This window comes from Wyeomyia smithii, chromosome 3, assembly GCF_029784165.1.
Source record: "Wyeomyia smithii strain HCP4-BCI-WySm-NY-G18 chromosome 3, ASM2978416v1, whole genome shotgun sequence".
NCBI classification, from domain to species: domain Eukaryota; kingdom Metazoa; phylum Arthropoda; class Insecta; order Diptera; family Culicidae; genus Wyeomyia; species Wyeomyia smithii.
Window position 1 is genome coordinate 180,546,027 of NC_073696.1, and position 25,556 is coordinate 180,571,582.

Here is a 25,556-nt window from a genome sequence, read left to right on the forward strand (position 1 = left end):
GCAAAGTAATAATCCGTTTGAAAAAAAATCATTAGGGTCTTATGGGGCAGCAAGACCTTTCATATGACACTAATTTTATAAAAATCGGGCCAGCCATCTCTGAGAAACATGAGTGAGATTAAATAGTCTCCAGAACACGTTTCTTTTCATAACTCCTGAACCACATGTTCAATCTTCATAAAATTCAAAACTAAGGGTTTTTATGGTAGCGCGTTCATTTGAAACTAATTTTAATCAAATCAGATGTGTGGTTTCTGAGATATTGATGTTTCGTGATTTTTACACTTTGATACATAACCTCTAAACTAGAAATCAGATTACAATAAAATTCAATAGGGTCTTATAGGGCAACTAGACCTTTCATTTGCAATTAATTTCATTGAAATCTGTTCGGTCAGACCATCTCTGTGATTAGTGAGTGCGAAAAAAGGTGCACATACACACGTACACACCCACACACAAACATATACACCTATACATGCTTATATGCAGAAAATGCTCGATTCGTCTAACTAAGTCGAGTAGTGTATGACATTCGGCCATTTGGATCACTTTTCTACCTTTTAATTAGCCAGTGATCGTTAGGAGGAAGTCAATATGTTAACTTTCATTATGTGATTTCACATTTTCATGAACAACGGACAAAGTTACAATCCGATTGCAATGAAATTCAATAGCAACCTATGGGACAACTAGACCTTTCATTTGACACTAATTTTGTGAAAATCGGTTCAGCCATCTCTGAGAAAAATGAGTGAGTTTAAACAACCTCAGGATAACTTTTCTTTACATAACTTTTGAACCATATGTTCAATCATTACGAAATTCAAAAGTTAAGGGTTCTGGAGACAGTCTGATCATTTGAAACCAATTTTATTGAAATCGGTTGTGTGGTTTCTGAGATATTGATGTTTCGTGATTTTTACATTTTGATACATAACCTCTTAACTAAAAATCCGATTACAATGAAATTCAATAGCAACCTATGGCGCAACTAGACCTTTCATTTGCAATTAATTTTATGAAAATCGGTCCAGCCATCTCTAAGAAAAGTGAGTGAGAAAAAAAAGTTGCACATACATACACACACACACACACACACACACACACACACACACATACACACATACATACATACATACAGAAAATGCTCAGTTCGTCGGAAGAAGTCGAGTGGTATATGACATTCGGCCATTGGGACCACTTTTATACCTTTGGTTTTTCCAGTGATTGCTATACCTTTCTAGGAGAAAGGCAAAAACATGTTTTGAGCGCAAAAAATTGCATTAAAATATTTTTTTTCGGCAAATTTAAAGTTCGTGTATCAAAAAACGATCATTCAACGACCGGGGAATTTAATAACGAACATTAAAAAAAATGTGGTTTATAACGTTGTACATGATAATTCAAGCAACATGTCATTGAATAATTTATAATTTGAAACTGTTGTTCGGAGCAACAATTATTAGTTCGTGGTTGAACGATGATGATATCTTATTTTATCAATTGCAATGATTTTTACGTTTTCAGCCCCTAATTCAAGTGTTTCGATCCTCGATCAAAAATTAGGTGTCTCAAAAAATTTCTCAAATATTTTCAGTTTAGAAATATCCAAATCAATTAGTTGCATATCACAAGTATATAAACATCAGTTTGACTTTAGATGGGCAGAAGCACGCCCGAACCACCGGAAATACTCATCAACAACATAAACATGAAGCATATATATTATATCAAAAGCAAACAACCAACACATTGTACTGACGTTGATCAAGATTGAAGTGGACTATCGGCTGATTCTGCTTCGGTAGTGACAGAGTGCTGCGGCAGCATGATTAAAAGACTAACCATTCATAATGTTATTTCAACGAACAAAGATATTCATCGCACACGTGCATTTGAAAACAACTACATTAAATTTAATCTTAAGTCTGGTTGAAACATGCAAGTTCATTATCTAAATTTCGTGCTTGTTTTAATGTAATACAAGCATGGTTTATTCAATTTAAATGCATAAAAAATTAAACAATGAATAAAACTTTTTTAATTGTATATATCTGTGAAAGTATTTCTTTTGTTACATTCTCATTTTCATACTATTCTATGTACTGAAACTGATCATTTTCGTAAACTGATACATGAACCACTAGGTAATTCCATCATAAAGAGCCTAATTGGTTTGGAATGGAAAGTTCACTTCAATCGCTTCGTCTTATGTATCCTGGCGACTAATAATGTTGGTTGTATCTGATTTTCTCGCAGTACATAATGACATGATCATTATTATTATAGGTTATGAAATTCTACACATGTATCGATCGGGTCAATGAAATGTAGTTGTAAGTGTTCCATGATCACCTTAGGCTTACCCATTCAAAGGCAATAGAGAGTTACCATTAGACATGGAAATAAGTTTGTTTATGTTATTTCGAAATTTACGAAGCAAATTCTCTCAAGTTGTTTTGAGGTAGAGCTCCAGTTTAGATAGGTATGAGCCAAACAATAATGTCTCGAGTAATACACGCTTCGCCGAGTAGCATTGTGATGACCAGTGGTACTGTATCAACAATTGTACGTTTCGAGAATTATCTAAAGGCCTAAACACAATGGATACGTTGCGGCTGCGTTTGCAGTAACTTGACAGTTAGTCCATACATTTTCTGTCAAATTAACGTCAACGCGACGCAAACGTATCCATTGTGTTTGAGCCTTAACTATTCAGTATCCGTCAATATTCAAGGCCCAGTTTTTCTGAACTATGTCGAATCCGTGCACAGCTCCCCTTAGTTTGAGGACAAGTTTACTGCGCGTATTTCCAATTGGCAGAAGTGAGTGGGAGTTGAAGAGCGACAGTTGAGGGATCCACCAAACATAGTAAAAAAACCAATTTGGATTTCTCTCTTTCCCATTTGGTTTATTTCAAACCAAAATAAGACGAAACTAATGAAAAATAATAACTAAAAGAGACAACATCCATTGCAGCAAAAGTAAAGTTGTCAGGTGATTATCCCAGAGCAATGGATTTGATTATGGAATAAACGATAATATCGTTTGACATAATTTTTTTGTGTATCAACTAAGGTAAATGACAATTTGATTATATCAGTCATATGTTGTCTTTCCTGAATAATATAAAAAAATCATACTTGATACTGATATCACAATTAAAGACATTATGTACATTACGGGTTATTACGGCATCCGTTTTATTTTTTTTCTGCCTTATATGGAAGCACAAAGAATCGAAAATATTTTAACATACAGAAATATACATTAAATTCACTTTTTACGTTGTTTGATTGTATGAGGTTTCGGAATTTACGCGGTTTTTTACACGAATTTACCAGAAAAGTCGTCTTTCACGCGGTATGTTTATAATGATTTTTCATTCTCAAATCGTTAAACAGAAAAACGAATGAGCTTCATCAACCCAATTACCGATTACCGGGGTAATGGAAGACATAGTTGTCATTTGCTAGTATTTGCATATTTGTTTAGTAATATTTTCATAATGACAAAAATATATTAAACTTTAATTTCATTACTACACTATAGAAAACGTTTCCGTCATTGAAAAATTTCTTCCTGATAATAAAAAAAATCTAAAAAAATGTACTTTTTTGGAAATTATAAGTGTTTTGGGTTTTATTTTTCCGAATAAGCATCAATGTTTTAGCTAACTAAGATCTCTGCCAGATGTTTTTTCCGAAACGACTTTGCTGAAGACATCACATACATAAATTCAACAACCCATTTTGGATCAGATAAAAAAAAAAGTTTTATTGAAAATTTTAACTTTTTAGTTTAACATTTTTCCATGAACGGACAACCATCAATGTTTAACTAACCGTTTGCAGCTTTCGTTGAAAAATTCGATTTGAGAAAGAGCTTTTTAGATAGGATATCGTACGACTCCAGCAGTGGTTTTTTACGGCATATTTATTTTTTCGGAAAGACAAAATTATTATCTGCAACTTTACTAGAAATGTTTGCAATCTTCAATTCCACTTTTACATAAACCTGTTTCAAAAATAAGTCGTGATTCAAAAAAAAAAATACTAATAGCACAATATGCCCATATCTGTGCAAAGTTTCAGCCAAATCAAAAATGACATTTATTTTCAAATTACTCACCAGCTTAAAAAAATTTAATGAATTTTTGTAAAGAAAAAAACCTGCACTAATAAAATTAGTGTTTTTTTTTTTTCAAAATGAATATATTTTAATTTGTGTAGATCCTTACTGTATGCTTATGTTTTTGTGATAGAGTTCGGGGGAAGTGTTTGGGAGGTTTGTTGAATTTACGCGAAAAGTATTTTCAGTTTGGGAATGGTTGATGAAATTGTTTCAAACAACGGCTACCAAATGCTTCGTGCATAAACAGAAAGCAAACATTTGCGTGATTGAATTACTCGATTGAATTATATTAGAGTGTGTTTTATCCCTTATCTCCATGTGTTTTATTTTTATTTGTTTGCAAAGGATAGGTATTCGAACAAAACCAAATAACAATACTGCTGAAGTTGTCCATTTCGTTACGCAACCTCCATACGCGTATCTGAAGTCGTAAATAAACACAAATACCGTTCCTCTATGCTTGTTGAATCAAACTGGTTCTGTTCGTTTACCACCTAAAGGTCACATTCTCTTCGATCATATGTAAGTAACATAGTTTGCGCAGATTGGTTGTGGTAGGTTAATATATATGTACATTCATTTTCATTTGGACACTGCATTTGAAGGCATGCAGCACGATATCCGTTGATATTCGTACGAACAATTATCTTTCTGAGGAAGCTAGGTGCAGTACCCAAAACCAGCTAGTGTCGTACATGTATGTATATATTCTTTCGTTTTCATGCATACGTTTCCAATGTGAATGGTAGACATAGAAAACTTGCAGATTGACAAACTGGTTTTTAAACTGAACGAATGAAATTCGATGACGAGGTTTTGAAATAAACATAATTTTAAACATGAACTAGCTGAATCACGCTACCTGAGGGTCGTTGTGAAAGTGGTTATTTGGCAACTGAGTTACATTGGTGGCTCCAATAAGCTCCATTTTAATTGTGTTACATGTGTTGTCTGCTTTGGAAATCCATTTAACGATGCACGGATTTTTGCAGATTCAGTGGCTAGTAGGTGTGTGCCTTTGATGTACGCAAGGGTGGGGTTCGAAACACTACATTTATACGCGCGTTGAAATCACGAGATTCCAGTCTGGACTGGAGAAACACCGCACAACCACAGCAGCTGTGTTATCTTGATTTTTTGATTTCCGACTCTGGCTCAACGCTGAAACATGCACTTTTCTCGTTCCTGATCAATGCTGGTCGGGTTTCACGAACTGTTGCCTGATGCAAGGAAATGATATGGACTGTGGCACACGATAAATTGCTGATGTTATGCTGGTGTCGGATTTCCCTTGTATTTGTGAACCAAACCAGCTCTTTCTCTCACACATGCACCACTTATAGCACTATACGGAGACGGATTTAAATTCCAACATACTTTTCTTCGACAGAACGATGACCACGGCAAAAGCGTTTCCAAAACCTTGAATTGGTAATTTATTCTCTAGCGCAACATTATTCCTCTCTCTTCTTTCTTCTACACATAAAAGTGATTATACATTCACTTATACACTTATAAGGCGAAACGATGCTGCCTGTTGTACCTGTGCGAAAAGGTAATAAGCGATAAAATACCTTCGCGTACACTTTCGCGATATGGAACATGGGATTTCTAATTACACTTCAACTACATGCTCCAAACTCAGTACTGTCTGGTGCATAAAACTTCACTTCCAAACAAACACATCCCTCAAATAAAGAGGTTTGGCCAAATAAGCGAACGTAATCGTTGGAATGTCGCAGCACAAATGTTCAGCGGTAAACTGGTTCTGGACCGCTGTGCATAAAGGCAAAATTCCACACCTACGACTCACGCTGAAGCACTGAACTGCGCGAATATCCACTTGAGTGACACTTTCAACAAAAAATACATCTATGTTTGCTCGAGTAACCCATGCACATATTATGAAATGCTTTTGATAACACTCACAACACAATTGGGATCATTTAGTTACTACTTTCCAAATAATTTTTGATTTGCCCAAAAGGATCATTTCAGTAAATGAACAGATTCACAGCCGCAGTAGCAACTTCAAACGCGCTCGGCTCAACAGTTCGAAATAAAATGGACGCTCAGAAACAAGTTATGCCTCGAAAAGCTCAGAAAGCAAATGAAAGTTAAGCCAAGCGACTACGACGATGATGATGATGACGGTGGCGGTTGCTGCGGCAATGTGACGAGGAACCTCGGGACACAGTGCAGAGACCTGGTAGCAACAGGCTATTGAGAGAGCCCAGCCAGCAAAAATCCAGCCACGCAGGAAGGAACGAGAAAGACAGAAATTCAAAAATCATTTCTTATTTGCCTCAACTGCGCCTTTTACTCTTTGCCAGCTATGATTCTTGCTTTGCTCTTTGCGACGAAGGTGACGACGATGACGAATCGAATACGAAGCATACATCGAGATTTTCAGACAGGTAACCAAATACTCAGGTGTTACTCACTTATATAACGAGGCAAATTTAGAAAAGTATTGTTCAATCAATTTTGGCATTTATTCCATGTACTTGATAAGACCCTTTTTAAATAGACGAGAAGTAATCATACATAACACAATAAGCAAATGCTCAACTAACCGAAAATATTTTTAATAGAAGAAATCTGTTTGGTAATTTAATAAAAAAAAACAATACCTATATTGAAATAATGAACATATATCAAATTACAATGGATCGGTACTACTTTTATACTTTTGGCGCCACACTCTCAGAATTAAATAAAACTTTGTGGGTGTGTAAGGCTTACCAAACTATGGTACTTTTCATACTTTTTTACAATGTATGTAGACTAACATTTGGAGAGATCCGAAGTATTTTCTTAAAACGATATATGTATTTAAATAATTACAAACGTCAGAAAAAAGTTTTAGAAATGGATAAATTTTCATTTGAATTTTTTTTTATTGAATTGGAGATCCCCTACAATGAAAAACACATTATTTTGAAAACATAAAAAAGCAAAGCTTTGGTGCTAAGTTCCGACACCATACAGATTTCATGGACAACTGTTATAATTTCTTTGTCAGTTTATCAATTTTTTCAACATTTTTAAATGAAAATTCAGACATTTCCCATCGATTGAAAACTTTTTTTTAACTTTTATCATTTCAACTCAATTTAAAATAAACTATCTAAATACTTCAGGTCTTTTCATAAGTTAGTATAGATTAATCTTCCTTAGTAAGCTTTGCACACCCACAAAGTTTCAACAAATTCTGAGAGGGTGCTATCAACCCCTCAGTCGAGTTGGCTCGAAATCCGTTTTTTGCACATTTGTTCATTTGCATGACTTGGTTTCTCTTATACTATGAACTAAACTAAACTCTGAATTTATACTAAAGAATCCTAACTAAAAGTGATCCAAGCATAGATGTGTGAAGAAAACCGGTTTCATCAAAAAGTACGTATCTCTTTTTACTAGAAAAATGAATGCCCAACACTCCAAAAACAGTTCAAACGCTGCAATTTCAAATTTTGGAGTATTTTAGATGCATGAATATTTGAAGCAAGATATGTAGTATTGTCGAAATTACAATTTGAAAGCATATTATAATTATCACGCTTTTTGACGTACCGTTTACAATATCTCCACACAAAAAAGGCTCTAGTTTGAAATAAGAAAAAAAAAATGCAATAAACTCCGACTATTGCTATAATATGACTATTTAATACAAAAAATAAATGAAAACAGATCTAATTTTATTGAAATAACATATCAATTCTGAATAGTGCTCGTTGCAATTTGCTGCGATGTAGTAAAATTATTGACTCAGGCTTGTAGATTTCGACACTTCAGGCAGAATAGTGTTGGCAATGGATTTCTTGTTAGCACAACTGTTCAGTTTCAGTATATATGTACCTTGACGCTTCTATATCACAGTCGAGTCATACACAACACACATAATCAGATACATTTGGTTTTGCAGTCAGGTTGTCATATTCCGACCAATCCAGATATTGTCGCGCGTCTTTGTGTTGCAAGGCAACAAGCACTCAGAAGCTGTTTTCGTAACAGAGCTTAAGAAAATAGCTTAATTAATAACTTCTAAATGTATTGTTAGGATCAGTTACTGTAAAAAGTTTCAAAGAACAAAACCTGGCCTCCACGATTTTAAACCAAGTAAACCAGTACAGAATAAACTTAGTGGTATTTATGCAACCTTTTAAAAACGTCATAATGGTAAAGTTACAAAAGCATGTGATAGTTTGATTGGAAAGCAAAGATTCAGTCAGACGTAACGTATGTGAATGTGTTAGATGGCTTATCATGTATCAGTTTTTATTTGAAATAGAATTCTCAAGTATACTTAGTAATTTGATTTGAATAAACTATGTGTGATTTGATAATTTGATTAAACTGTGCGTTGTAATGCTTCTTAAGCTCAAACAGTTTTTTTTTGTCTGGAAGGCTACTTGCATGTGTTTGAAAACACTACAATTAAATGCACAAGAATGCATTCTCCAAAGGAAGAAAAAAAACGGAAATGCTCACATATTTCTCATTTTGCACTTTTTGTTTTGTGGCTCTTTCGTTTGTTGATGAATCATTATGTAGCTCTCAGGTGATACAAACAGTAAACAAAAGGACAGAAAGGCTCTATCAAAAATAGAAACATTTACAAACAGTTTAGACTCTGGAAATTATGAGTTTCTATAGTTCCATTAAAAAAGCAGGGAAAGTAGGTTCAGTCTAACGTTTATCTGTTTGTAATGATTTATCGTGTTTTTTTTTTCTTACGCACACTGACATAGAAACCAGCCTTGAACTGACGTGAAAATCGATTTCTCATTATATTGCAAAAGATTATATAAATACCAGTTTCTGTTAAATGAAAAATCGTGATTCATGAAAAATGTCATTCGGTATGGTAGCGAGTAATAATTCGTAACCCTAAAAATGTCCTCGGAACCCTTTTTCGAAAGCTTCAGCTCTATTGAAAGCTGTTTGCGAGAAAAAATCGTTACCGTTGAAATCGATTATCACAACAATTCTTCAGTACCAAAACCTATAATCTTATTAATATCATAGACTATAGCACGTTTTACGCTGTTAGAGTGATAGCTTGCACTGCAAAAAACGTCCGGGCAATGCCACAAAAGATTAAAAAACTACTGGATGCAGTGGGGTTCATACAAAAAAAAAATACAAATGTCAAAAAAATCAAAAGATTTATTCGAAGAAACATTAAAAAATATATTATTTTTAACTGATCAAGGTATTATAACTTGTCTACAAGCTGAAGATTTCGCTACGAGTTCCAAAGTGGAAACTTGGAGGAATGCTTTTTCAATTGCATAAAACTAATACTGACTGTGTCTTGAGTCTCATACAAATTATGTATGTGTAACAAAATGCTAGAGCTCATAAAAGAGATAATGAACAGCAACACAGTTATGTTAAAACATAACAGCAGCAATACATAAAGTGCCAGTAATGCAACGTGGTTGGTATTCATTAAAAACTATCGCGTTTTATATACCTACCTTCGATTTTCTTCGGCTTATATATTTATCATTTATTATATCTAAGATAGCCGCTGGCGAAGGTATTTTATATCGCCTAATGCTGTCATTTCGCCCAACACAGATTCCAGTGGAAGCAGTTGGGATCATTTGTCTTTGTTTATGAGTCGCCTGAGTGAATTGATCCATATTCGCTGGATCAAACTGTTTGTTCTGTGATCTATTAGCCACAACAGGAAGGTTATCAGGCTGAGACCATTTCCGCTGATCGGTATATTTCCATGATTCTGCAGGGTTTTCCAAAAACATGGAAACTTGATTTGTTCGCGGTAGCGTTGTCAGGTAGTGATCGTTGAATGCTTTATAGGTGGGTGTCAATTTTCGATCTATTGTCATTGTCGATATAGGATTTACTCCCATTCTTGTAAGATGATAATTGTTATATTTTCTTTGTTCGCTGTTCAAAAGATCGCGACGCAGTTGTGGCTGGTATGCTTCATACACTATTGGATTTGTTTTCTTCATGTTTTCATAAGTGGCTGCGATGAACATGTTATCGTAGAGACGCCTTTCAGGCGCTTTTGGTAAGTAAAACTGTTGCTGATACTTGTACCCACTGAAATCTGGTGGAAGCGTGCTGGCACGATTACCGTTGAATTGAGGACTCGATTTAAAAAATTCTTCGGCCGGATAAAAATTTTTTGTTGTTATAGCAGACGAAACATATGAATTACGCTTACGTTTTCCTTTACTCGACGACGTACTTGATTTTCTTTTATGGCGATGCGAACTACGATAACTGCCAACACTATTAGATTTTTTAATACTTGTTACACCCACATTTGATTTTGGGCTGCGCTTCATCCAGTCAGGTAACTTCATTGCGGTTTCTTTTCTTCCTAACACTTACTCAATGTCTAACGCATTACTAATTAAATTACAATAAATCAAACGTTTGCCACTAAATAGCGCTGTTTAAACTTGACTGATTAATTGATTTTTTCGTTGACCTTTTCACTAGACCTAATTTTGGCATTACTGCGCGTACCGCGTACCTTCACGTATTATACTCCGCGAACAACCAATAATGATGAAAGAATGGAATAAAATCCGCCCCTTCATTGAATAGCGTTTTCAAAGCAAACACCGTTGACTGATAAAAATCCACCCTCCTTGGAAGAAATATAAGCACAAATGCAATGATACAGTCTACGTTCTTTCACGCCCGGCACACGACTGCCAAGTATGAGGGACGATGGTCATACCAAAGGTGGAAAATGAGTACTAGACACAGGAATAGGAAGCTTGGAGTGGTGATATGACAAAACTGCCAGGCGCCGGGATGCATATGCCGCCCATTGGACATTAGATAAAAAGGGAAGTATCCGACAAAAAAATACTACGTACACAAATGAAAAGTATTACATGACCCAGCAAAATATATTATTCTCTATAACTCAACTACAAAGTAGTTTGAAAAACATTTTATTTTTTAAATTCTGAAAACAGTTACGATTTCAGGCAGCATTTGCACATCTTGCATTCAGCGATTGCGCCTAACTCGACATCAACCGCCAGAACTTTTATCCATATTTGTGGTGTACAATAATCTATTCTTTCGTAATTTTTTCAAAGTGTGTTGGTATAAAATGTTCATATGGCCGTTGTGAATGATCAAACAGTTAACAAGCTGTTGGGTATCTTTAGAGGTAATAATGTGGTTCGAATATGACTTTCAATTAAAAATTGTGCTGTACATTTAAGATACCACTTTCAGTTAAATTCCATGAATACTTTCCACCAATCAGTTCATTGGTTTAAACAATTAACAAATAGATGGCAGCCTAAAGGGTGTTTTTTTACATATTAAAGGGTGGGTTTGTCTGTTACGTACTATTTGTTGTTAGCGTGATACGAGAATCAACCTCACATGCGACTATGTTACACAGTTTCAAACGCCTGTACCGAACTTTGCTCACAATGATAAATCACCAGCGTAAAATCAAATTATCGGTTGCTTCTTCATGTGACATGCGCTATTCCAATGTTTTCCTTATGCTTTATACAAAACGAGTAGGTGCCTGTGTAGTGGTCTTATTGCACTTAGAAAGAAAAGTTATCTGTCGCCAGAGGTTCACCTCTCCACCCATGGTAAGAACTACTCTGCCATACTAAAGAAATAGAGAGATCGGTAAAGTTACCTTAAATTAATCATGACGGAAAGACTTTTTTCGGTCGACTCTACTGTCTGAATACCAATAAAATACGTAAAACATCGAAAAAAAAGTAAAAAAAAATAAGGAAGCACTTGGAAGGTTTGGTATATGATTTTATATAGAAAATACAAATAGAATTGTTCAAGATAATCTGAATATGCAACATGTAAGAAGGAATATAAACATTGACTGTTATGCTATAATAATAACACTTTAAGCTAAATTTTTACGCACCTACGCACCTTCGAAATCGAAACACGTTTGCCATTAATCATTACCGCACAAATTATGCAAAACTCGGACCTTTGAATCGTATGATGGCCACTTAAAATCAATACTACGAAACCATTGACTTTACAATGTCTCGACAAGAACTCAAACACTTTTTTAGCTCAATACGCAATCGCAAAGCTTATTGAATGAAAAATAGTTTGCAAGTAGACATTGTATTAGAACATTGTATATTGTCTACTCCTGATTGACGAAATCAATAAATCAAAACTAAAAATATATATCAAGGATTGTTTAACCCAGCTCTTATTTGCTTGAATCTTTTATTCAAAATACAACTTGTGTAAACTATATTTGTATTTTATAATAAATAATGTATGTTTTTGGAGTAAAAACTAATTGTTGACAAAATTGACGACCCCCCGTGTACCGAGAGACACTTAAATTTCGTGAGGCTCCCTATTCCGTGCACTTCGTATCAAAATGTGAAAAAAAATTTAATGTAAAATGTTTCAAAAAGTATGATTGAAGGGGATTTTCTGTATGCAGAAAATCACCTCCAAATTTACATATATTTTCTCACATTTCGAAACGAAGTGTACGGGATAAGGAGCCGCACGGAATTAGGGATCCTTACGGTTTAAAGATCAGTCTAGTCGATTTGCAATAGAAAATATCAGAGACTAGTTGAACGTTCCCGGCGATGCTCGGGATCAAAGGTTTCAAAATCAAGAAACTTTTTTTAATATTTCATTGATGCATTAGCACAACTCACTTCAAAAAATTGCACATAGCATACATCAATATTCTAAGAACGCACAGAACGTAAATACCCATATTGGATTGTACGTTGTGATTTTGGCTGTTCCACAGAAACTGGTAGTCGTCATTTTGGATTTCAAAATAACGTATGGAGTTCCACTTTCGGATGTATTGAAATTGTTGGCCAAAAACCACTTTAGGCTGTTTTCCTCAGACCGGAAGTCGCCATTTTGTAAAATGTGTGGAGTCATCCCAGTCCCGAATATACCTATATTGGGAGATATTCGAGCCATTCGACAATCGTTTACAGTAAAACCTCTTTTTATATAACTTTTGAAAGTCAGAAATTAACGTAAGAAGAATTGAGCATCTTTTAGAACGAAAATGTTTGTTGGTGTCTAAGGAGCACGTCTGAGAAGAAGTGAAGGTTTTCTGATAACTAACAATTGTGTATTATTTCACAAAACTACGTAGAAATTATAAAAAGCATGACTTTTTATGCTGAACTCGCCTTTTAATCGATGTTCAAACCAATGAAACGTGGTCTTTCCTCCAGCAAAATCTCCCAAGATGTAGTTAGAGTAAAAGTTAAAAAAAGTAAAAAACGTAAGTCGAACCCCGTAATGTGTTACTATCCACAAAACTACGAAAACGTCAGAAATGTAAACTTTTTATGCTCGACTTGCGCTGAATCAAAACATGGGTTTTTTGCAAGAAAATATTTGCAGATGTTGAAGGAACAACGAACATTTTATTTGACAAAAAAATCATTTGTCGTCGCTTTGAATTCTGATTTAGAGACAAATTAAGCCTTAAAAATCATGGTTTTGCATTTTTCACGTGGTTTCGACAAAATTATTGAAATTTTAAATAATCATATACCTATAATTTTTTCTCAAACAACTTTCCTTAACATTAACGAACTTTTCATTATAAAAAACTCACAGATCATAGCTTTGAATTATGATTTAGAGGCAAATTCAGCATGAAAAAATCATATCATGATTTGGAGACGGATTCAGCATAAAAAGTCATAATCTTGCATGTTTTACGTAGTTTTGTGAATAATATCTCAAGTTTTAGTTTTTATCTTTTTTGTATTTTTGTATTTGTGAGGTATAGAAGGGGGCCATGGGCCGGGTCACTGGTGTTATGAGGCACCATTCATGCTATACCAGTGATAAGAAGATTGGCATCACAGCCTCAGTAACCAGCTGGTCAATTAAATTTTGTGTAATTAACTGAAATAACCCTGGGCAAGTTGCAAAAATACTGTCTCGTTAGGGTAGCATCTTGGCAAGACCCCTGAGTTATAACTAGTCAATTAACTGCCGAAGTATAAGGAAAGGCAAGGATCTCTGAAGGTTAATAAGTGAGTGTAAGTGTGAGTGCGTGTGTGTGTAAATGTATGTGCATCTGTTTTTTGTTGAGTTTACTATGCTAAAAAATAATAATGATTATAATAAAAATAATGATAGTAACAATAATAATCGTAACAATTATAATAATAACAATAATAAAAATAAAAACAGAACATATAACAATCATGCTAATAACATATATGTAACATATATGCTAATCAATGAAATTTTAGAAGAATTTAATTTCACGTTTAACAACAGTCCATCCATGAATGCAAAAGCATTATTTTTTTTTTTAATCTAATAACTAAGGAAGTATCATGTGGAACTGTAAAACTCACGGAAAGCAACATGTGTCCTTGCGGCAAAGGCTACGAGGACATCGACTACTTGACTTGGGATTGTGAATTGTACGCAGAGTACCGAGCTGAACTCATGACCTCTCTTGAGAGCAAAAGCAGAAGTAAAATGCCTATCCGCGATTTACTGGGACTTAAAGATGTCGAAGCCATGAAGATATTTCACAGATTTCTCAGAAGAACAAAAATAAAATTATGAAATGCTTAGGTTGAGTTTTTGTTTGCGATTATAATATTTCGTAATTGCATATTTTAATAACTATAATTTTACATTTGTAACATGATACACGGCTCTGTGATGGTAGATGCCAATTGAGGCTAAAACGTTGCAAATTAAAAAAAAACAAGTGGGACTATAATGCAATCATGGATATAGACAAGAAAAGAGCTTGCATTAAGTGGTCTGGTCCACGTGTGAGAAAAATTCTTTAGTGTTAATTGATATTGTTAAGAAACTTTCTCACATAGGAGATTGCCGAGATCAGAGTAGGAAATACTACAACATAGGTATCTGACTCTCATCATCTCCCTTAGCTCCCATCCGCTGCCCGGGAGCGCCCTTGGGCTGTCAAAACTCTCATACAATAGTTTTGTGGCTCCATCTTAGGATTCTGTAAAGCTATAAGAACCCGAGATAGGAGCTCAACCACCAAGCCCAGGGTATCTCAGATTTTAGTTTTTATCCGATACTTATTATTTTCCCTCAAATGTCTCAAAATTGGATATAGAGGTAAATTCAGCTTAAAAGATCATAATTTTGCATGTTTACGTAGTTTTGTGATTAATATCTCAATTTTTGGTAGATACTTATTGTTTTTTTTTCAAATATCTTTCCTAAACATCAACGAACATTTTCATGTAAAAAAAACCTACATGTCACCACTTACTTTTTTGATTAATAACGATTCAAAATGATGATGATTACTGTACACCTCAGAGACGGAGGGAATAATATCAAGAAGATCAAGCGTTACGGAATTCCATTTTTATATAGTTATTATCAGTGCCTTAGAATATCAATGTTTATTCATGAGTAGATGAATTGAATTAATCTCAGTGTCAGCACATTTATTCTCTGATGCAACTCAGGAACCTATGTTCATTGCGACGATGCATGAATATCGTCTCATATTCAATGACAGAACAGTGGAATGAAGATCAAAGGCCTCGTAATGATATTCAAAGAAGCTTCGGTGATTATCAATCCAAGTAGTGCAAATCTGTTCAGACGCTGTACACTGTCCAGTACAGTATAAATGGTCGAATGAGGTTAATTTTGATTTTCACTATTTTGATAAGATTTTTATTCTTGACGATCAAAATATCAACACGAGTGTTAAAGTTTATCTTGTCGGTGTTCATCGGTTGTTTGGTATCATGAATATCAACGGTCGCATGGGTAATATGATTATCAATATAAAGACGGCTGAAAATCGCTGCTCTTGAATATTATGATAGTGAATATTCTCAGCACTGGTTATTATATAGTAGAAGATGTTCATGTGGCGCCTGTTCAGATACCCAGCCGTAAAAATACTTAGGCGGCATCCATAAACTAAGTAACGCTCATAGCGGAGAGCGGGGGGTATCCTTGAGCGTTACGATTTGTTACATAGGAGAGGGGTGGGAGGTAAGATCAGCGTTACGTAACCAAAAATCTCTGGGGACTCTCCAAAAACGAGCATTTTCAATAAACAAATTCTTCTACAGCGTTACGTAGTTTTCATGGGGGGTAAAAATTGGCGTTACGTTTTGTTACATATGTATGGGTGGGGGTTCAAAAATTAGATTTTTCGTTATGTAATATATGGATGTTGCCTTAGGATCATCGACGCGTACTGGAAGATACACAGTTTAAAGCTAGGTGTAACCATGCATTAATTTAAAACAATGAGCACTTACGATTCGTTCGTCCTCCACCACCTGATCTGCCAGTACTTCGATAGCTTCATTCATCGAATGATAGTTACGTTGCTCCTTTTTAGATTTACTTCGAATTAGATTGGAGGTTCGATTTTTAATATTAACTCCTTTTTCATAGAAAAAATCACTAAACGGTGGGGAACTAAACCGCTTCGGCTGCAGATAATCATATGGTGATGGTTGATCCAATCGTCCGTCATTTGGAACCAACCCGCTGGAGTTATCCAAATTTTGTTGATCACCCTTACTGCCGTTGGAAACATTGTATTTGGCGTCTACGTACTGGTCGTAGTTGTTTTTACCACTAACATAGTCACTGTTGGCTTTGATGTTTGGTTTGGTTGGTAATTTTGGAATTGGTGGCGGGTCTGAACTGGGCATGGACGGTGTTGTACAAGCAAGTGACGAACGCCGGGAGGAACTATTCTGAACTGGAGTTGGTGTTACTGAACCACAATAACTGGTGGATCTTCGCGATCGGATGGAATCAGCCTCTCTGTAAATGAAAACGAAACAAAATTGAAATATTTATATTTATTTATGCTTCACATTCTTTCAAAAGTTTACAACACAAATGTGTTTCTTTTTTTCTTCGAATTAAATTACTCCTGAGCAACGAGAAATTTCCGAAACAGACCACATTGAATTTCTGCTCGTTTTCTTTCTTGTTTACTTATTTAAATAAACTATAACAAAAAGATGTTGAATTCCGGTGTCCTTCAATTCCCTGAACTTCTTCATCTGAAGCTTCAATTAGTTCAAATGCAAACGAGAGAGTCGGATCTAAGTTGCACTACAAGACAAGTACAAGTTTATTTATTTAGCAGTTTTCAGGAGACACAATTATAAAACTTCGAGGACAAAAATGGTAAATGTTTCTGAAATATTCAACGTTGAATGTTTCATTATCGAATTATCCTAGAGCTTTATTAAAAGCAAAACGATCTTTTGTTCGAGACATGAGCCAGATGGCTACCAGGTAATCCTCCGGAAGATATGAAACTATTAAAAAAAAAATCTGTTTTCAAAAGTGATTCCAGATTTTCTCGAAACAGTTCTACGGAGTGAACTAGAAGTAAAATGATCTTTTGGTCGAAATTCTCTGGTGGTAACCATGAATAACTTTCGATCATGAGGCCAATTGCATGCTACTGGATCACCCCCATCCATACTGGTTTAAAACAAAACTGAAAAGAGAATTTGAGTCCAAGTCCGAATCTAAAATTTGAGCACTAGAGGATTGAAAACGCAAAAATACAAATGAGAACAGATTTTATGCAACACCGTCATGTTTGTCGAGTAATGAAAAAATAACTAATCTGTAAAACTGAAAACCATCGAAGCTGGTCTTGCAGTACGACGCTAGTCTAACAAGCCAGTCAGTGACACTCACAGTCTCTCCCGACTCCCGGCTCGGGACGGGAGAGTCTGTAAGTGTCAGTAGGATCGTAGCGCAATCGTCCTGTACACTAAACAGTTCCCCCCGGAGTCTGTGTTCCGATTGCGGAGTGTAGCCCAACCAAAAAGTAAAAGACGAAGCCGTTAAATTTATTAATTTTTCTGACGGAATAATTACTATACCTCACACTTATTATTTCATATTTATATTTGGAAACCAATTCAAAACAATGATTCATACCTTTTCCTAAACTGCGGACTTCGGAAAAACACCGGTGTCAATGGAACAAAATAGCCAAGTTGAGGTGGGCCATTCGGCGGATGGAATGCCCCGATCGTTGCGGAAACTGACATGTCAATGGCTTCATGATCTTCTCCATTGACCGTGGTGCTTGTAGTAAGGGTATCGTTCCATCTATCTGAATCTTCATCGTCTCCGGCGAACTCTGGCACCGTGTAACATGACATACCGTTCGGAGTGGATAATACCGCTTGCTGAGAGGCAGTCGAATACTGCTTTATGGTTCTTTGATACTCCATCATTACCTAATCGGGCACCGATAATAAACCCTATCTACGCTGTCAATACGAGCTGCTTTGGTATACCATAATTTGAAATTATTTTCTAATAGAATTCTTGTTTGTTGTTATAACAAACGTTGTTTTCAACAAGCCGAAGATTTGAACAAGTCTGAGAAACGAAATTATTTCGGGTTTAATATTTCGAATAAAACATGTGTGCTGTTATTACCATTGGAATGAATCTGTGCTAAGACCAACTTTTTAGCACTGTAAAAGTGCGAAAACCGACTTCTTAAAGTAACTCTCTTATCTTCTGTATGAAAAGTAAAGAAATTTACAACATTAGACATAAACCGTAAATTTTAAAGTTAGGTACTCTGCCGCATAGCCTCAAGTATGTCAATTAATGTCACCCAAAAGTGTGAATTGTTACGAATCAGTAGAATATTATTTCTTGTCGCTGCTCTTTTGACGCACTAAGAACAGGAAAATGCATCGAACTGCTTACTGTGAAAATTCGTCGCTCGTACTGTTATAAAAATAGAACATTCGCATCACATTGCTTCCTATCAATTCGATGTCAAATAAAATAAAAGAAAATCCGAATTTGAAGTATTTTTCGAGTCAGCGAGTTTTATAAAATAACAGAACGTGTTGCCTGAAAACAATAGTTTAGATGCAAGAAACTAATGCAGAAGCGTATTCTCAGAAATTACAAGAACATGCAAAGGGACATTTTCTACCTAATTATTAACTGCTCAGAACAGAATTACAAATTGAGTCTCATAAATTCAACATCGATATTTCGTATGCGGCGAACACATGAGCGGGAACACTGTTTATTGCTTAATTGCTATCTCTCCAAAGCAGCCGACCACTCACTGAGAATCGAATCGGGTAACATTATTAGCATGCTTGATATGATTTTTCTTGACCTCTTTTCACTCCACTCCTGCACTGATTTTAAAGAAAACAAAACTGCGGCTCTGCAAGCGGATTCCATCTTTTGCTATACAGTGAATTGCCCCTTTCTTCATTTGCCCTAGTACTTAAGAACAGTGGCACGCGAATGATTGCTGAAAAATTTAATGAGTATGAACGGAAAGCCATCGCGTTATATCAGATGAAAGATTGTTCATTCAAAATATGGAACTTGTCAAAAAAAAGCTGACAGGGGACTAATTACTAACAATCTAAATATACTTATAATAGCATACATGTTTTACATAATCTGTTTTAGATACCAATACCATAGTTATTAAATGCACATTCTTAATTTTTGTTTTTTAATTTGTATTACCTACAAGATAAACGTGAAATAAAAAGTGTATTGTTCAACGCGCAGTTTTATTATCTTGTTTTTGCATTTTTTTCTTTTTTTCGGAAAAACTATCTTTCTATTTTCAAGCAGCACATATCATTGAATGACTATACTATTATCACGTAAAAATGTTCGAACCATTTATTTAATACTACTGAAATATTAATTTTCGAATTTCTCGCTATACAACAGCAAGCAACTGAGAAAATAAACATTGCCTCGATACACATTCAACCGCGCTCTATTTTTACAACACGTTGAGTATTTTTGGGACACTGTTGGAGCAAATAATTATCACTTCACAAATCAGTAACAGTTAATAACACCACAATATAGCATCTTAGTCTACCGGTTAACGATTAAACGCGTAATTTATTGTTTTCACAGAAAAGTTTCAATTGTTCGCGGCACCGACAAAATTCTACAATCAATAGCAAGCAACACGTGGATAAATGCGGACCGATCAATCCAAGAATATCGTCTGACTGAAACGGCCACTGAAGATATATAATGTCTCAGTCCAACAATTTTTATCTACTAAGTTTTGCTCTTTTCTCTTCGCTGTCGCGTCAAGCAAACAAAAAATCACTCGCTAGAGTTCTAATTTAAGTGAGGAGCTCTATTCGATGAGATCTTAAGCAGATCGCAGTACATTAGGGTGCCGATCGCCGCAGAATTCACGCTTCTTGAGTACAGGCGTAAGTCGTACTCCCAAGCAGCACGCATTGTTGCAATGAAGCAAATGCAACTCTCAATGCAGCATTCAAAGATTCTAATAAATCGCATCCGTTACTTTTATTCAACTTGTAAATAGGGTTTGCAATATTCCCGAATGAAAAATCTCATTTCCCGGGAATTCCCGGGAACCGGGAAAGGAAAAAATCCTTAGCAAAAATGAGATTTCAAATAAAGTTTATTAATAAAAAGTTTCAAACAATCGTTTACAATTTATTTATCAATTGAAGAACAAAATTTATTCAAGTTCATTCCAGAAATTCTCGAACAACCGTCTATCAATCGCCTCAGTTCCGCTGACAATTTTACGTTAGGCCCAAATAATTTAGTTCCCTTCCGTAAATCTTTGCTTAAAATCGCTGAATCACCGCTGGTGTCTGATTTCTGAAATACTTCTAAATCACCGATTCCAAGAAGAAGAACTGAGAAACTGGAGAGTCCAATACTTTTTTTTAGCCAGATTTTAGAGCATTTGAATGCCTTCGTAATTAATGTGAAATCGCGGCCACGACCCAAGTTACACTGACTGAGTTTTATTATTTATTTATTTCTGGTCGCATTGATTTACGGGTTTTAATTTTTTTTATCAATTTCCAGGTTTCAAAATTTTTTGTCAATAAACAAAGAATAAATCAAGCAACTATCCGCTTAGTAGTAGTAGCTTAGTCACTAGCAAAAAAAAATGAGACGAAGAAAATATTTCTTAATTTATCGTTTACTGAATAAGACAGCATATATTTTTGACAAATAAATTAAGCAAGTAATTTGATATTACACGGCAAGCAAATATTGATCGTCGTTTCAAGCAAATATATGCTTCGTATAATGCACACTATGAAGCTGCTCTACACTTCTACGACGTAAGTTTCGTGTTTTGATACGATATTTAGTTTTATTGCAATATTGTATGGAAAATTTTCCGAGGAGCTCGGGAATCCCGGGATCCCGGGAATCAATATTCCTATTCCCGGGATCCGGGAATCCCAGGAAAAGGCAATTCCCGGGGAATCGTTCCCGGGATTGCAAACCCTACTTGTAAATAACCGAAAAAGCGCAGGAGGTGGAGCCTATATGCAACTAACAGTGCTATGTGAATCATCATCTGCATCGATAGCCGCTGCAGTATAGGAAGAAAAGAGAGGAGAAATAAAGTTAAGTTTGTTTACCATTACTGTCATTACTCTTCGGTGATGGTGTCGCGAAGTATAATATAACTACATACATTATTAAAAACCTCAAATATATCAGACTCTACTGACGCTTCTGATAAGCATGTTTTTCCACCTGCGATTCAAAATTTACCGTGCAAAAAATGTATTTACTTCGTAATTATTCACGCGCCTTTTATAAAGTGTTGTAAAAGAAATTTTATGATTCAAACTCGCCAAATTATAAACAATGTTTTGGGAAACGATAGTTCAGAAAACCTTGCTCAGTGGATTTGCAGTGTTAATCATGCGGAATATGGAATAACAAAACCATATTTCCAACAATAATCATTTATCATTCGTTTATGTTAGTGATGGCTGTTTACTGTGTGGTAATTTTAGCAAATATATGGTTCAACAAGATGTTGCTATACATTTTCATCACTAGTTTGCTTTCCTTAGAAGAAAACGTTTGTGAAACAACAATATGCAACATCATGTGACATTATCGTTATTTAAAAGCATCATGAAATATGCAGTTGGCAATAGATTGCAGAAAACTATTGAGCAATTTCTAGTTTTCAGTTACGAGAATGATACACGTAAATAACAACATGTTGCTAAATTCTTTGATATATCTTCAGAGTAACCGAAAAAGTTTCTTGCACCGTTAAAAAAGTTTTAAAACAACAAATATTGAGTAGTCTCATTTGAAAACATGTTGCAAGTGCTGCTTGGGGCTAAGTGTTTCCAGGCAATATTGTGAACAAAAATTCACAATAGTATTAGAGTAAAAATATGAAAACGAAAATATATAGTATTTGCGAAAGTTGTGTAAATCTCTAGTGTCCAAATTAGTTTTTAAATGGACTTCGAAAACCTAAATTAATCCACCTAGCGGCCAGACCCAGCCTTTCTCATTCAAACTTATTAATTGTTTAAATAGATTTACACGAACGCTTCAATCCAATGAATGTATATTCACTCTTTAGGTTCTAAAAAATTGATGTTGTAATCTATACATATAAAAATGCAGTCCGGTCTGTCTGTCTGTCTGATCCATATAGGCTCGAAAACTACCGAACCGATCGGCGTGAAAATTTGTATGTATGGGTTTTTGGTGCCGATAAAGGTTCCTATGATAGTTTGAGACCCCTCCCTCTTCTGGAATGGAGGGGTCCCATACAAATGAAACATAAATTTCTGCACAACTCAAGAACAAACCAAGCAAGTAAAACCGAATTTGGCATGTGGATGGTAACAGAGTTACGGAAGGCCAACGAAATAAAATAACTCGGTTAAACGATTTTTAGTATAAACTCAGAAAAACGTGTTTAATATCTTTTAGGTTACAATAAGAAAGAAATTTCATTTGACAGCTTATGCTGCTATATACTATTCAGTGTTGCCCGTGTGAATAGGGACCAGTAGGTAGCAGTGTTGTACACTTAACACCCTCCTTCAACCATTGCTACCTATCAAACCGATGCTTAGACGATGACGCCGAAAAGCACAAACTGGTAGACCCTTTGTCATGATGTCCGCTGGTTTGTCCTTTGAACGAAGATACTCGATGCGAATCCGTCCTTCTCCAACCAGGTCCTTCAAAAATTTAAACTTCACGTCGACGTGCTTCAAACGCCCAAACTCTTTTGAGTTCTCCATGATCTTTATAGTGGATTGATTATCCTCGTAGAAGATAGTTGGCTTTCTGCAGTCGAGTCCGAGGTCCTCTAAAAGACGAGTAAGCCACAGCTGATGACACGCTGCAACACACAAAGCATTCAGTTCCGCTTCGGTGGACGAGAGGTACACTGTTTTCTGCTTCCGAGTGATCCAGCCAATGGTGCACCCCAGCACCTTGAACACACAACCACTAATCGATTTACGATCTGATGTGTCATTCGCCCAATCGGCGTCTGAATATACCTTCAGAACCGCTGCAACTTCATCCGCTTGGTATACCAGACACAGATCAAGAGTGCCCTTAATGTACCGAAGTACTCTCTTCAGGTGGACCCAATGATCATCTGTTGGGCAACTTTGGCTGGAATAATTGACCGCTGATGCCAAATCTGGTCTTGTTGTTAACGACGCATAAGTCAGACAGCCGACCAACTCCCTGTACGGCTGCCTCGTTCACCTCTCTTCAGTTCCCTTCTCAAGCTTAAGCCGCACTTCCAACGGTGTCGATGCAGGCTTGCATTCGTTCATGCTGAACCTACAAAGCAGGCCTTCCAAAAAATGCCTCTGACTGATCTTCGTTATCCTTGTCTTAACATCGCGATCGATGCGCATTCCGAGGAAACATCGAGTCTCACCACCGTCGGTCATCTGGAACTCCGTTGCTAAAGATTGCTTTACAGCTTCGACTACTTGGAGGGTGGACCCCGCAACCACTACGTCGTCAACATAAATAACAAGGATTACCGTATCCTTCCCAATTTGCTTCACATACAAACACTGGTCGTTTGCGCTTTTAATAAACCCCTGTCGTTTCACTATGAAGCCATCGAAACGATCGTTCCATGCCTTCGAGGCTTGCTTAAGGCCATACAACGATTTGTCCAATCGGCACACCAAATTACCAGAACGTTCGAACCCTTCGGGTTGTACCATATATAACTCCTCGTCGAGTTTCCCGTTTAGGAAAGCCGTGGCCACATCCATTTGGTGGACCACCATGTTCCTATTATTGGCCAAAGCAAGCACCGTTCGCAGTTTATCAAGCTTAGCGACGGGCGAGTAAGTTTCCGTGTAGTCGAAGCCATATTTCTGACTAAAGCCCCTTGCCACCAGCCGAGCTTTATAGCGATCGGGTTCGCCGTTCAGTCCCCGCTTAATGCGAAACACCCACTTATTTGTAATAGCCGAACGTTCTGATGGTAACTTCTCCAGGTGCCAGGTTTTGTTCTTTAAAAGGGAGTCCATTTCGTCCATCATGGCAGCCTCCCATTTACACCAATCGTCCCGCTTGTTAGCTTCAGCAACGGTCGTTGGCAGGTTCTCGACGTAGTTCATCGCGTTAAGCGCGTACCCAGCGTATTCCACCTCAAAGTCGTCATGCCACGCAGGGGCACTTCGATGCCGTTGCGGTCTTCTTTCCTCTACTTCCTGATTTGAGACAGGTTCTGTCGTATCGTCGTCTTCGAAACTTCCTAATTCATCGCTCGATGCATCAGAATCTGGATCATTGGTTTCTTCCTCGACATAACTGTTTTCAGGACTTTCTTGGACTAATGGGATTCTAACAAAACCGTTACGTGATTTACTTCCTTTCGGTTCAATTATCTTTTCTACGATACAATCCACGTCACGCGCGTGAACTATCTTCTTTGCTCTAGGGTCCCATACGCGGTAACCGTTATGCGTGTATCCCACAAAAATTCCCTTCCAAGCCTTTGCATCTAACTTTTTGCGATGCTCCCTCGGTATATGCACGAACATAGGATAACACGCGCAGTTTGCTGACGTCAGGTTTCCGACCTTCCCAGAGCTCGAATGGCGTTACATTAGAATGCAGCGCAGCTGAAGGGCTGCGATTAACCAGGTAGGCTGCAGTCTGAACAGCCTGTCCCCAAAACCGCTTGTCTATTTGCGAATCCTGCAGCATAGATCTCGCTTTCTCGACCAAAGTGCGGTTCATCCGCTCACTGACGCCGTTCTGTTCCGGAGTGTAAGGAACCGTCCACTCGACCTGAATGCCCTTTGCTTTACAAAAGCATTCAAACTCTTTGCTTCTGTATTCTCCGCCGTTGTCACAGTGAAGGCGACTTACCCGCTGCTCGAACTTAGCCGTCACGTAAGCCTCGTATTGCCGAAAACACTCGAAAACTTCGTTCTTGGTCGCGATAATAAACGTCATGGTAAAATGACTCCAGTCGGCTATGAAAGTAACAAAATATTTTTCCACGTTAAGGCCAATCGGCGTCACTGGCCCGCATACATCGGAGTGTATCAACTCCAGCACCCGCGACGAAC

General features: G+C 36.5%; 1 protein-coding gene across 13 annotated transcripts in view; it reads right to left on the reverse strand.

Annotated features, from left to right (window-relative positions):
- LOC129733325 (tight junction protein ZO-1) overlaps positions 1 to 25,556 on the reverse strand; it is a 78,537-nt gene that overhangs the window by 25,817 nt on the left and 27,164 nt on the right. For 10 of the 13 annotated variants that reach the window (XR_008729457.1, XM_055695112.1, XM_055695116.1 and 7 more), the window contains exon 3: positions 16,431 to 16,947. Coding sequence is in view for 12 of the 13 variants with exons in the window: in XM_055695112.1 (XP_055551087.1) it covers positions 16,431 to 16,947 (517 nt within the window). In the remaining variant the exon portion in view is untranslated. Of the gene's footprint in view, positions 1 to 4,999; positions 6,282 to 9,620; positions 10,852 to 16,430; positions 16,948 to 18,090; positions 18,521 to 25,556 lie in introns of those variants that run through there. The other 3 variants (XM_055695113.1, XM_055695111.1, XM_055695118.1) reach the window with 3 other exon arrangements.